General features: G+C 32.8%; 1 protein-coding gene across 1 annotated transcript in view; it reads right to left on the reverse strand.

Moving 5' to 3' along the window:
- Positions 1 to 1,456: 1,456 nt before the first annotated feature.
- Positions 1,457 to 13,577, reverse strand: part of BLOC1S5 (biogenesis of lysosomal organelles complex 1 subunit 5) — a 43,410-nt gene continuing 31,289 nt past the window's right edge. Inside the window, exons 4-5 of the mRNA XM_045841700.1 lie at positions 12,004 to 12,062; positions 1,457 to 2,942 (exon numbers count right to left, since the gene is read on the reverse strand). Of these exons, the coding sequence (XP_045697656.1) occupies positions 2,763 to 2,942; positions 12,004 to 12,062 (239 nt within the window). The 3' untranslated portion in view covers positions 1,457 to 2,762. The remainder of the gene's footprint in view (positions 2,943 to 12,003; positions 12,063 to 13,577) is intronic.

Consider the following 13,577-nt stretch of genomic DNA (forward strand, 5'->3'; position numbering starts at 1 on the left):
AAGATAATCAGATAGAAAGAAAAAAATTACAGTTTTTAAGATGTAACAGAAAGGTCCAACAGAAAGAAGAACAAAGAATATGTATCATACAAATACTAACCAGCTGGTGTGGCCTATATATTTTTTTAAAGTATAGATTTTAAAGCAATTTAAAATGAAATAAAAACATTATGTGAAATAGAGGTCATGACTATAACTATAAGATTAAATTCTAATTCCAATTCTGATTAAATTATCTTCCAATTCTAAACTTGGAAGATAATTCTAAACTTGTATGTACCTAATAACAAAGCTTTAAAATATACAAAACAAAAATTGACAAAATTACAGGGAGACATTAAAAAATCAAACATTTTAACGTATCTTAGAATATGAGAGATCAAGCAGAAGGAAAAACAACAGTAAATGGGACAATTTAAACAACAAAAATAACAATTCTGATCTAATAGACAACCACCAACTGGAAAATATGCACTTTCAAGCACTAATGAAACATTTATAAAAACTGACCATATTTTAGGTCATAAAGTCTCAACAAATCATATCAACTTTATATGAACTATTCACTGACCACAATCCAATTAAAGCAGAAATCAATAAGAACAGAACTAAAAAATCTACGTTAGGAAATAAAACAAAAGTTACACACATATGTAAGTCAAAACAGAAACATGAAAAATAGAAAACACTTAGAACTTAAAAATAAATATTTACCACTTACATACTATTCATCACAAAATAATTTTGTAAGCTACAAAGAACCCATACTATCTCTGCTCAACAGCATAAATATTGTAAATTACATAATTACTATATAAAAAGTTAATTTACATATACAAATTACATATCAAAAGTGTTTTGGAAACTGGGAAATATAAGTGAAAGTGTTCAGTACTGAAATACTGAAAGGAAGGACAACCAACCATCTCTTTCAGAAGTTACATAGAATAACTAAAGAAAGAATTATCTTAAATGTTTAAAGGTTAAAGAGCCCATTATTTCTTTCAGGTTTAAGAAGTCCCTTAGATCCCTATATCATATATAGAAACTCGTATGGTAAAGTATTTATTATTCCTGAGATGAACAGATACTATCAGGAATCCTTGTCGCACGTGTGGAGTAACCACGGTTAACACTACATTCCTGCTCACACACAGTCCTGTTTTCTTGGTTACAGCATGCATTGGCAATAAATAGCATTAGAAAAACTGCCCACAGTACAAAGGGAATTTTCATTTAAGGTTCCCCTCACTTTTCATGCATGGGATATTTTTGGAAGCATTTTTTTTTCATCCCCTGAAAGAGAATTAAGAAAATTCCAACATGCCTTAGTGTCAGCAAGAGCTCTTTTTAGTCCAGGTACCAGAGGATGATTGATGAACCTGTCAAGCCTACGGTAGCGGACAGAGAAACTTGGCAGAAGTTCAGTGTTATTGAAAGAAATCTCAAATACTTATTTCATCTCCTCTATTAACTTTAATCACATTTTCAACATACAGCCAAGAATGAAGCTTTGACAGTGAGCCATAAATTTACACAAGCAAGCATTGTCACTTTTCTCCACCAGCAACACTGAGATAACATGAGAGAGTTGGGTATTTTCTTTCTTGTGCCTTTCTTTATTGAAGAGCAATAAAAAAAATAGTTGAAAGATCCATACCTCAAATTCATTTGCCATAAATCTCTTGAAATACTGCACTTAATTTGGCTTCATTTATGGCAAATAAAAAATCAACTTAATTCCTCAATTAGACTGTTAAATGCAGATTTTTGAAAAGCACAGTGATGACAGAGTTGGTACATGTTTCATCATAATACACCTGCTTATGAGAACAGACATTAAATACTAAAACGGTTTTACATTTAACATGGGTCATTTGCCACGTGGGCAAATACTTCTGGTGTATTCAGAGCCAGAATCTTTATAAGGTTCCAGAGGGACCCCTTGGCAGATTTTGCTGATGACTCATTAAGCAGTTGAAACACATATAGACATTACTTGTCTTACAAAGCTCACATACTGCAAAACAGACACAAAAATGAGGTAAATATTATGGGCAAGATTATCGTTTTTGGAAAGGCTAAAATTCAACTATATTTTTGGTAAGCTTTTCCTTCTAAGCATGTTTTAAAAGTTGAAAATATTAATTGCTAGAAGGCCACAAAATTTAATGAGTATATCTTGTCATCAGGGAAACATGTGGCATTACAGTGCACTGCACAATCTGTAACCTTTCAGGCCATTCACAGACCACCGTGGCCACCTTTGCCATAGCCGAACTTCTCATGAGTGTGATCTCTGTTCCAAGGATAGTTGTTCTTACATCACTCATGGGTAACACTTCACACATTCTTCCAATAGCCAAGGAGACTAAATAGGCAACTATTATATCTATTTTATAAGCCACAATAACAAGCTAATATTAACCCTGTAAGAATGAATTATTTTTCTAAGAAGTCTATACTTACAGTTCTGAGATAATAAAAAAGGCCAGTTCTGATTAACATAAAGTACATTGATCCCATTTTTCTCCTACTACTGCCCATTCAAAAAATCGTATATAGGCACTTAAACTGGAAAGATATAGCACTCTTCTTCCACTAAACATTTCATTAAGACTCCAGTAGAAGTTTCTTTCTTTGGATATGAATACCACTGAATATATTGCTAAGCTTGAAGCAAAGGCTATATGGTTTGGTGGGAAGAGTTAGTTCTTTGGGGGAAGTTAATATTTTATTAGTCACTGTTGTGTTTCAAGGTCTTAAAAGGTTGAAAATTTTGCTAGGTCCTTCTCCATCTCAGCATATTGTTCTTTAAGCCTCTCCACAGCTTTTCTGTGCTCTTCATCCACTCCAGCCTGTTCGATGTGTTGTTCTTTCATGAAATCATCCCACTGGATTACATGCCGGTTTTCACTAGCTATTAAATGGTCATTATGAATCTGAGAAAAGAAAATTTGAAAGTCACGTAACATTTTCCAGACAATGTTATTTTTCTATGTAGAAGAGACAAACATAACTTTACTTGTTGATATTCGGTTACTATAGCAATCAGCTTCAGAGTCACAATGATAAAATTGCATTATAGTTTTAATGTCCAATAACAACATGACATATTAGAAACATCGAAGGCTAAGTACGACTGAACAGGGGTATTCACATTTCTGAAATTCCTTAAGTGTCTAGTATCAATACATGAAAAAAATCAAACAATTCAAGTAATTTTCATAGCTCTATTTCTCCTCCAATTCCATTTAACTGCATGTAACTTTTAAGTCAAGTTTAAAGAAATATGCCCAAAGAATGATTATTTTAAGAAATTAAAATGCATGTCTTACATAAAATATTTTTAGATGCATTAAAAAGAATCATATATTGGTAATCATAGGAAGAGAACTCAAGAAATCTCTTCTGGTTCAGTTCCATTTCTTAAAGCAAACACCCACCAAAAGCACCTGTTTCAAACACCTAAGTTCTTCTTGAGATGCTCCTTAATACTCTATACAAGGATAAAATTTTTTTTTCTTTCGTGTACCACAAGAAAAATGGAAAACATGTAAGTAAAAAAGGCACAAATTTAGCATAATTTCAATTATTATCTCTGAATATGTACAATGAGCTAAATAGAAAAAGAGGATGAAAAATAACTTTATGTCTCTGCTTCAAATAGTTACGTATGTCTTTAGAAGTTAAGTTTTGATACAAGCAAGTCCTATTAAGCAAACAAGCAAAATGTGATAGAAACAAACCATAAAAACCTACAAAGCACCCAACGTCATTACTGATTCCAGTGCTCTAATGTAAACAGGACATCTGGTATATTTACATACTGGTAACTCAGATGCCAGAAGATAGCTACTAGCAAAAAGATAAACCTGGTTTTCATGCAGCCCATAATGTCCTTGCTGCCTTGTTTTCTCTCTTATCTGGGAAATGATGAGAGACAGGGTGAAGAACTGGATAAGCCATCACACTAGATGAAATGCATATTTATTTACTTCTAAAAACCCCTCATAAGATTACATTATTCTCATTTTGCAGATGAAGAAATGAAGGCTGAAGGACACTCAATTTACTTCTCCATGGTCACTCAACTACAAAATTGTAGATTCAAACTTAAGTCTTTCTAACACCTATGCCTTTTCTATCACGAAGTGCAAATCAAGTTTGTCCAGAGGTTTTACACACGTAGCTAAAAGTCCCTTCACTAGATCAAATAAATAAATAAATAAATAAATAAATAAATAAATAAATAAATAAATAAGACTATTGCAAGACTGTTTTCTGCCAATCTTATCTGAAGTTCCTCAGCACAGAGGCTTTTCAAGTGAAAAAGGGCTGAGGTTCTGAAGTTTGAGTTACAGTAAAACGTTCCCCTAAAATTTGCTAAAATATGTCCCACAGACCACTGGAATCTAAACAGGCATTACAGTAGCAGTAGAGGAGAGAGGATTAAGAAGGGTTTTGCGGATTCAATAAATCTGGGAAACAGGCTAAGCAAAATTCAAAACATTACTTTTTAACTTTTTAGCCTCATGGACTGTAATTCTCCAAAAGATGAATAAAACATGAAGAGTTCATTAAATTCTTTTCATGGGACTTTCACAAAAACTATTATAAGAGAAAAGCCATTAGACTAAAAAGAAAAGTGCAAATAAACTTCTTCAAAATGGTATGCTCCTTTAGCTGTAAACTAATTTTTAATAAATACAGAGAAAATTAACATCCAAGCTCAGATATTGTTTAACAGAACACTCTTTTCTTTTTATTCAAAACACCATAATTAGCTCAGCTGACCCTGTGCTTTACACCAAAAGGCGACAGCCATGGTTCTCACTCCCCACCATGCAGCGCCTTCTCCAGTGCAGCTCACTGGAGAAAAATGAAGATTTGGGAGGCACACAGACCTTACTTCAAATTCTGGTTCATTTATTACCAATGGTATGATCCTGAGCAAGGTTTCTGAAACTTTAAAATGAGGAATATAATACTTTATATTCAAAATAATATTTATGAAAATGAAAGGTAACACATGTCAAGATCCTAGCTCAGTGCCTATGGTGCTTAACAAAAGGTCAATATTATTATTGACCTATTATTACAAAATCACAAGCAAAGAATCTAGAAGCTATATCAAACTATTTTTTATCCTCCCCAACTTAAGCTTTTTGTTCTTTAACACTAGTAATTTAATTTCAGCAATAGATCCTTGTAATAATTCAAACAATAGAAGCAACTCTAAAAAAAGTAATAGTTCCCCCCCATTTCCATATTCAATTCAATCCCTTTTCATTATTCCACTATTTACTATTTTGCTATACGACATTGCCATAGTTATATTCAAACAGATTTGTACAAGTCTAACAGAAAGTGACAGTTCCCCCCTACCCCAACACTTACATACCAAATCCTTTCCAAGTATTTTTTTCCCTAGTATTAACAGTCTCACGGGTACCCACAGATTTTTTTCCTGTTCACACAGCTTGTATCTTTAATAACAACAAAGTGAAGTCGTGTTACATATGACGGTCTGCAGCTTTCTTTTTAAATACTGATATAGCACACCAACAGCAGGAGGGTGGGAGAGATCTGCACTGGATGCAAGCAAATGGGGTGCACTGTCTGTACAAAATTTAAATCAGTGACACAAACAACTGAAAGACTGTTTTTTTATTACCACCAGGCACTGGTAATTCTGAATAATGTCAGTGATAAAATACATCTAAACCAAAAATCTTTCTTTGGTCTAAGTTCTAAACAATTGCTGAGGTTATTGTTGAATTTTAATAATATGTTACAAATTAATACTTTTTACTGTTTAATGTTTAATAAACTTTGTATTGTACATTGGAGATAATTCAGAGGATATCTAGTTACAGAGAGAGTTCTGGATAAAGGTGAAGTCACCTATACATGTTCATTTCAAAAGTAAATTTCCAGTAGTTCAGAATCATTACAGCTTTCTTTGGATGCTCAGCCCCTCCAACCTCTGGGTAATTAAATATTCTTGCATTTAAATGATAATAGCAGAATGACTGCTGAAATAAAACCCGAAAAGTTCAAATCTATCCTACTACATTGCCAATTTTTGTACTTAAATTTGTATATGTTTTTATTTATATTTAAAATTTTTATCCTGTAGAGACATTGAGAGCCACAATTGTTTCCAAAGAAACAAAGACAGTATTGCAATTTTTGGAATTTATTATAAAAATTTGTTGAATCTCATCTAGATTTATTACTATGTTTAAAACCCTTCCAAACAATGTATCTGTTGCATCATGTGAAATAACTTTTCCAAATTCATACTAAAACGTATTTTCAATCAACCATGAGTCGTGAAAAATAGATACATCTGATATACTATTTTAAATTGAATATACAAAGATCAAATTTGATGAGGTCATTAATAAATTTGTGTAAAAATTAAAAGCAAACTATAACATTATTATCATTACTGAAACAGACCTATATGTATGTAGATATGCTTTTTCCTCCTTTTTACAAAAATGGTATCAATGTACTTAAGATTATTAATCTCTGACTTTTTCCTTTTGGTGTTATAGTACTTTTTAAGTTTTTTTTATTTTTAATGGTATGATTATGTACATTAAGTTTAAAAATACTATCTGCATTTTTTTACTATTATTTAGCATCAGGATTATTATTAGAAATAATTTTATCTGCAAGGGATTTAAAATGATATATTCTAGAGGTCAAATATGATAGGTATAGTATGTATAGGTCTACATACACTGACCCTATGGATCTTTCCAAGGTCACACAGTGAAAAAGAGGTAGAATCAAGAGTTAAAATCCAGTTTCTGCTCTTTGTTATATAACGTTGTTTAAACCAAACATTTAGTCCTGAGGACTGGCATTGTTTTTAAAATGGCAAAAACTAGTAAGTATTCCATATTCCAACTTCAAAAGTAATTAAGAGCTTAAAAAAAAAACACAACATGAACCACTTAGGGATTTATACATGGGACTTTAAAAACAAAAGTGCAAATAACTTTGGTCTAGTTGTTGTTTCTTCTAGCAAGCAATTATATAAAAGCATGATATTAAAAATCAAGTCACACAAGTACCAGATGACTTTATTGGTGAATTCTACCAAACTTTTAAAGAATTAACACTAATGTTTTTCAAACTATCCACCACCCTGAAAAATTAAAAAGGATGGAAGACTTAACTCATTCTATGAGGCCAGCACTGTGCTAATACCAAATGACACAAAAATCCTCAAACAAAAACTAGCACACTGAATTCAACAGCACAGTAAAAGGATCAAACACCATAATTAAATGGGGTTTGTTCCTGGAATGCAAGGATGGTTCAACATATGAGAATCAGTCGACAAAATATACTACATCAACAGAATGAAGGAGAAAACCACATAATCTTCTCAATTGATGCCGAAAACACATTTGACAAGTTCAACATCCTGCATGATAAAAACAACCCACAAACCATAGTACAAAACGATCTCAACATAATAAAGGCAATATGTGAAAAACTCACAGCCAGTATCATATGTGATGGTAAAAATCTGAAAGTTTTCCCTCCAATATCAAGAAGAAGATAAGGATTCTGCTTTTATATTCAACATAGTACTGGAAGTCCAAGCCAGAGCTGTCAGGCAAGAAAATGAAAGGCAACCAAAATGGAAAGAAAGAAGTGAAATTACCTGTATTTACAGACAACACGGTCTACATGTCAAAAACCGTAAGATTCCACAGAAAACTGCTAGAATAATAAACAAATTGAGCAAATTTGCAGGATACAAAATCAACAGAATCAGTTGCAGTTTCTATACACTAACAAAGAACAATACAAAAAGGAAATTAAGAAAATAATTCAATTTACAATAGCATTGAAAAATAAAATACTTAGGAATACATTTAATCAAGAAGGCAAAAGACTTGTACACTAAAAACTATAAAATATTGTTGAAAGAAATTAAAGACACAAACCAATGGAAGACAGTTCATGTTCATGGACTGGAAGATTTAATTTTGTTAAGATGTCAATACTATCCAAAGTCAGGCAAGAAATCCTGACTACAGGATTATGAAATCCTTATTAAAGGATTACAGTATTATGAAATCCTTATTAAAATCCCAATGATGATTTTTGCAAAAACAGAAGAATTCACCCTAAAATATATGTAAAATTTCAAATGACACCAAATAGTCAAAACAAAATAGTTTTGACAAAGAACAAAGTCAGATGTCTCATATTGTATTAATCATATGTTCATGATGGTTTTACATCTGGGGCCTTGCTGACCCTGGAAAAACTGTCCCTCCCATAGTTAGACTATTCCTACATAGAGTAAACAACTTCCCTGTGACCATTCACACCTTTTGTATGCAAGCCAACTAATCCAAAGCCTATACCTCAACTACTTTCTTTACAGGCCTTGCATATTCTGGGCTATTATCTACCTGTCCTAATCACCCAGAGCCAGGTAACAGACAACTACAGGTAGCCCCTATGCCCCAGAGCTTGAAGAAATTATTCAAACTACACAATCCTAGACCTGATTATCCTGCTTCACATGTTACTTCATGTGGAAACCACAAAAAAAGCTCTTGCCCATGTTTTCCTCTCTTTCACTCTCTGCCTGACAAACTGTAGTACTTTCCTGTATGGGTGCAAAAGAGTCACATTTTCTTTAATACTTTCTCTGTTTGGTTGAATATGGCTTCAAAAGTTGGTGCTTGTTTATGGAACCTAAATTTAAATTATTCACACATATTAACAAGCTCATCTTTCCTTGATGGTCTATTTTTTAGAGTTAATGAATTTCATGAACTAATTGTATTTTCATTGCACTACTCTTATTGCTAGCACCCAAAATGTGACTTTGTATTAGTGGGTCATTTTCAAAACATATGTCAAATAACTAGGGAATGTGCATTTATTGTTCTTCTGAATGTACTTTTAGACATCAATTGTGGGAAATGTGATTTGTATGAATGACGTTTATCATAATTTACTTCCCACAGAATTCCACAAATTGTCTTGACATAAAAGAATTAATGATTAATGGCAGGAGTCTATTTTATTCCATTACTACTCCCATCTTTCTTTGTTCCGAGAGCCATTCAAATACACAAAATGTAGCCAACAGTATAACTAAGGGCAACCACTAACATTAGATTGCAAAATGCAACTAGAGGTCAATTTTGCTTTGTATATATTTCCTAGATGAGAAATTAAACTTAATGTCTTTTATATATGTGTCATCTCAAACCTTTGCCACATCGAAGTTTTGGCAAACAGATATGACAGAAAAAAAGAATCCTTAAAGATCTGTATTTCAGATGTTTTGCCAACTAAGTAAACACTGAAAAAGCAATGAAGACTAAAGGTTTATTGCCTTGGAAGAATATAAAAGATTTTTACTTTTCTCTGAGCTCTTCCTGAAAAATGCAATTTTTGTGTGTGACTCTCAGCTGGCTAATTTTATTAAATTACTTTGAGAAAAGAAAATACAGTGGCTGATTATGCATGTAGGTTTCATAGACTCCAAATAGTTCTTAGTGAAACTACATTTCAGTACATTCCAAAATAGTAACTTGAAGGTGTACTCCATAAAAAGATAATTCAGTAACATTCTCTAACATAATACCTGTAAGAAATATATTTAAGACTAAAACATTCTAAAGGATTTATTGAGGCCACTTTTTTTTAAACCATAGGATAATATCTTTTAATTCAGAACACCATAAATGACAGGATTTTCAGGGGCTTCACAAACTCTAATAGACCACAGCAGAGTTCTTATCCACAAAGTGATTGCCTGCGTTTTAAACAAATGATCGAGCTGGCAGGGAAAAAGTGCCATCTTACATTTGGAGAGTGATATACAATTTGCAAAGCCATTTCCCATAAACTATATAGTACAATATGTCAGTTAAGTAGAATATTAATCCATCAGGTTAAGGAGAACAGGTATTTACTTTGCAGATGAGGAACCTGAAGCCCAAGGCATTATCCACAAACATACAGCTAGCTAATAAAGGAAACAGCCAGAAATACAAGACACCAGAATTATTATTATTTTTTTTTTTACCTAATCTGGTCATTTTCCTACCTTTGTATGGTCAATACACCAAATACGAAAAAAGTTCAAAGTGCCAAGAAGAACTATTTCAATTATAATTTAATTTTAGGTTAGTTCTGCTCAAGGATGCAAAAATCGCCATTTTATTAGAATGATAACTATTTTGATCATGTCTTAGAAAAACTAATGTGTGAAAGCATATTCACGTGAATCTGCTTAAGTCACACAGCAACATGTTAGAGAGGCAGCATCCGGCACAGGACACCCTGTTTAAATTTTTATTTGAAAGCCAATTGCGTATGTTACAGCCAGTAATAGCCAGTACAACCAGTGTCCCTACAAAAAAAATCTTTCTGCTTCTCAAACAGAGAAAGATTTGTAACAAATTGTTTAATATAGCAATCAACATTCTCCACAATCATCTTCAGATATACCCCTATAGATATTCCACATCCCAGCTCCAGACTAATAACTTCTCACATCCTTTGTTTTTACTTACATAATACCTTTCACCCTGTAATATCTTTCTTCCCATCTTCTATCAATTGAATTTTAACTCACCGATCAATATATGGCTCAAAGGTCACCATTTCCTAATATATTACTCCTTTTGCCAAGATCTTATGAAGTTCTTTGTAACTTGACCACAGCTCTTATTTTATTCTATATTATATTAGCACTAGTGGTTTGGGACCCCTAGACTTTTACCTCCTGAGTGTATAAATTGCCTTAAACTCAAAAAAGTAAAATTTTTCACTCTCCAGTTACATCTAGTAAAATAGAGGACTTAAAAAAATCTTTCTGGCCAGGAATGACCCATTGAAGCCCCTGTGCCTGCCTTTGTGCTTGCCTTTACAGTGTTCTTTAGACACTGTGCAAACACTTCACCCTCACACAGACTCTCCTGCCTACGGCTTTGCCTTGCCCTTCTATCACTGCGTTCAGCAATGGCCCTGCTTCCTGACCTGACCTACTAGAAACAATCTTACTCATCTTGGGCAGCCCTCCCACCTGGCTTAAATGTCAAGTCCTTTCAGTAGGCTTGATTCATCAATTTGTTCAATGTTTAAACTTTTTATCAATATTTAAAATGGAGCAGAGGGTATAGAAATTTAAATTCTGGCAAGGTTCATTCCATTATATTTTTATACAGTGCCAAATCTGAACCATTATTATGGATTAACCACAAGACATTCCAGAGAAATGGACACAGTAACACTCGTTGATGCACGCACATGCAAAAAGGTGTATATTTCAGAATGAGTTAGTATTTTCAACATTTCTTAATAAGTGTATCTTTATTAGCTTAAGGCAATAAATAAGTTATATAAATACTTCATAATTATATGTGAAAACACAAAATTATTACAGGAACTTATATTCTTGTGCTATTTTTCCACATCTGAATTTAGTTAAGATATAATTCAAATAAGCAAAGCACTCCTCAGCGAGTGATTCACACAATCTTATGACTATTCATTAAATAACCCATCCACGGGCATGAATGCTTCCTTTTCTAGAAGAAATATACATAATATATTCAACACTTCAGGCGTGAAGGAAAGATTTATATTTCCAATCTGGTGGGTATTCTTTGTTCCATGTAAAAGTCCTATTCTTTCTCCTCCACAAGACAAATACCACTTTCAAGGGAAATATGAAAATGCTGAAATGGTAAAAAAAACAAAAGGAAAGAAAAAAAGAGGTCTGTAATTTGTACTATAAAAATATGGATGGTGCAATAATACACACATTCCCCTTCAATACATCTTAAATTATCCATTTTTAAATCTTTTAAAATCATTGCATAAAAAAGCAAATTAAGAAAATTTCAAAAAAAATATTTCTTTTTATACAAAGCAACTGCTAATAATAGGATGATAATAAAAGCCCTGGAGTTATATGCTCCAAAATCCAAATTATCTTACCTGTTTTCGTTCCTGCTCCCTCTGTTGGAGTCTACAGACTGAGTCAGTAACTGCTTGCACTGAAATAAAACAGAGAATGGGTTTTCAATCAGTGGCTCCTGCAAGGAAAGAATTACCTGAAAAAAAAAAAATACTTGGATTGTTTTAGAGTTCAAAAAGATATGCAAAAAACTCGTATTACTTTGGTTGTGGTAGGGTGGCAAGAAAAAAAAAGGGAAGTTCTGCGAATATATTTAGTATGTCATAATTAGAACTACCATCACTCTTGAGCTTTGAGTTGCAAGCCAAAGGCATTAAAGTACTAATTCCAATGACAAGTTGTCAACAATGACCTCAGAATTCTCTAAAGAGATATAAAACATTATAAAACACCTGATAAAATTACCACATTTTGATCGACTATGCCTTTATAGTGTTTTTCCAATTCACTCGCCCCCTCTCACTTTGTCTCATTCATACCACTGCTCTCTTGTAGGCAGTACTTGATAACTAGAACCCTTTAACACTTTCTACTCTTCTTCTAACCTCTGCTCTCTTGTCTTCTAATTCATCCTGGCTGCCACTGCCAGGCCAGTCAGATTCAGATTTCTCTGGATTGTTTTTATTCAGTCATTTCCCTTTCTAATGGACCAAAACTCTTAGAAATTATTATTATATTAATTTATTTAGTATTACTACATGCCAAGACCTGTACTAAGAACTTTCCATGTACTACTTCTCTTAATCCTGCTTTTTAATTTAAGAGAGAATCACTGTCACATTTTACAGTTTTGGCATCTGTAAAAAAACAGGTGTAAAGAGGTGAGTGTTACTCAAGGAGGTAATGTGACTAGTAAGTACAAAAAACAGGATTTAAAATCAGATCTCTGACTCTAAAGACTTGACTCTTATCCTCAACACTCTAATTCTCTTATGATTGCAATAAAGTTGGTTTTACTCCATCAATTATCCAAACCTCTTAATTTACTGGATCCATTTGTTCATATACACAAATGTTTTCACTTAGTTCACTGTGTAGTGTTCAGGCCAAGAGTCAGACTTAGTATCGTAAAATCTAGAGCTAAGCACTTACTAGTGGTATAACTGATCCTGGGCATGTTTGCTTACTTATTCTTTCATTCATTTGCTAAATATTTATTGAGCATTTGCTTTTTGCTAGTATTTGCTGGTATTGCTACTGCTGCTAATTTTGCAGCACCTTAGTTCCTCATTTGCAAAATGAACATAACAACTAATAAAAGGACGTCAGAATTGACAGGAGAATTAAATGAGGTAACATAGTAGATATTAAAATATTTAAATATTAGTTACAGTCATTTAGGGCAGTTCTTCATATATAGTAAGCAGAGTAATAGATCAGTACTAACATTCTATTTAAAATTACTACTGACAGCTGTCATCCTGACACTTTTACAAAATAAATACTTTTTCATTTGTCTGTATAAGGCATGTGTAGAATTAATGGCATGTGTAATGCTGAGTTATGTAAGCAGTCAAGAAATGTTATTGTTCTATTATAACTATTATTCTATTTACTGTACTATCTCTGAAAGAGATATTTAAGGAAAATGCTT

The sequence above is a fragment of the Phyllostomus hastatus genome, unplaced genomic scaffold (genome assembly GCF_019186645.2).
Source record: "Phyllostomus hastatus isolate PE091 unplaced genomic scaffold, TTU_PhHast_1.1 phas_contig_37, whole genome shotgun sequence".
Classification (NCBI taxonomy): Eukaryota; Metazoa; Chordata; class Mammalia; order Chiroptera; family Phyllostomidae; genus Phyllostomus; species Phyllostomus hastatus.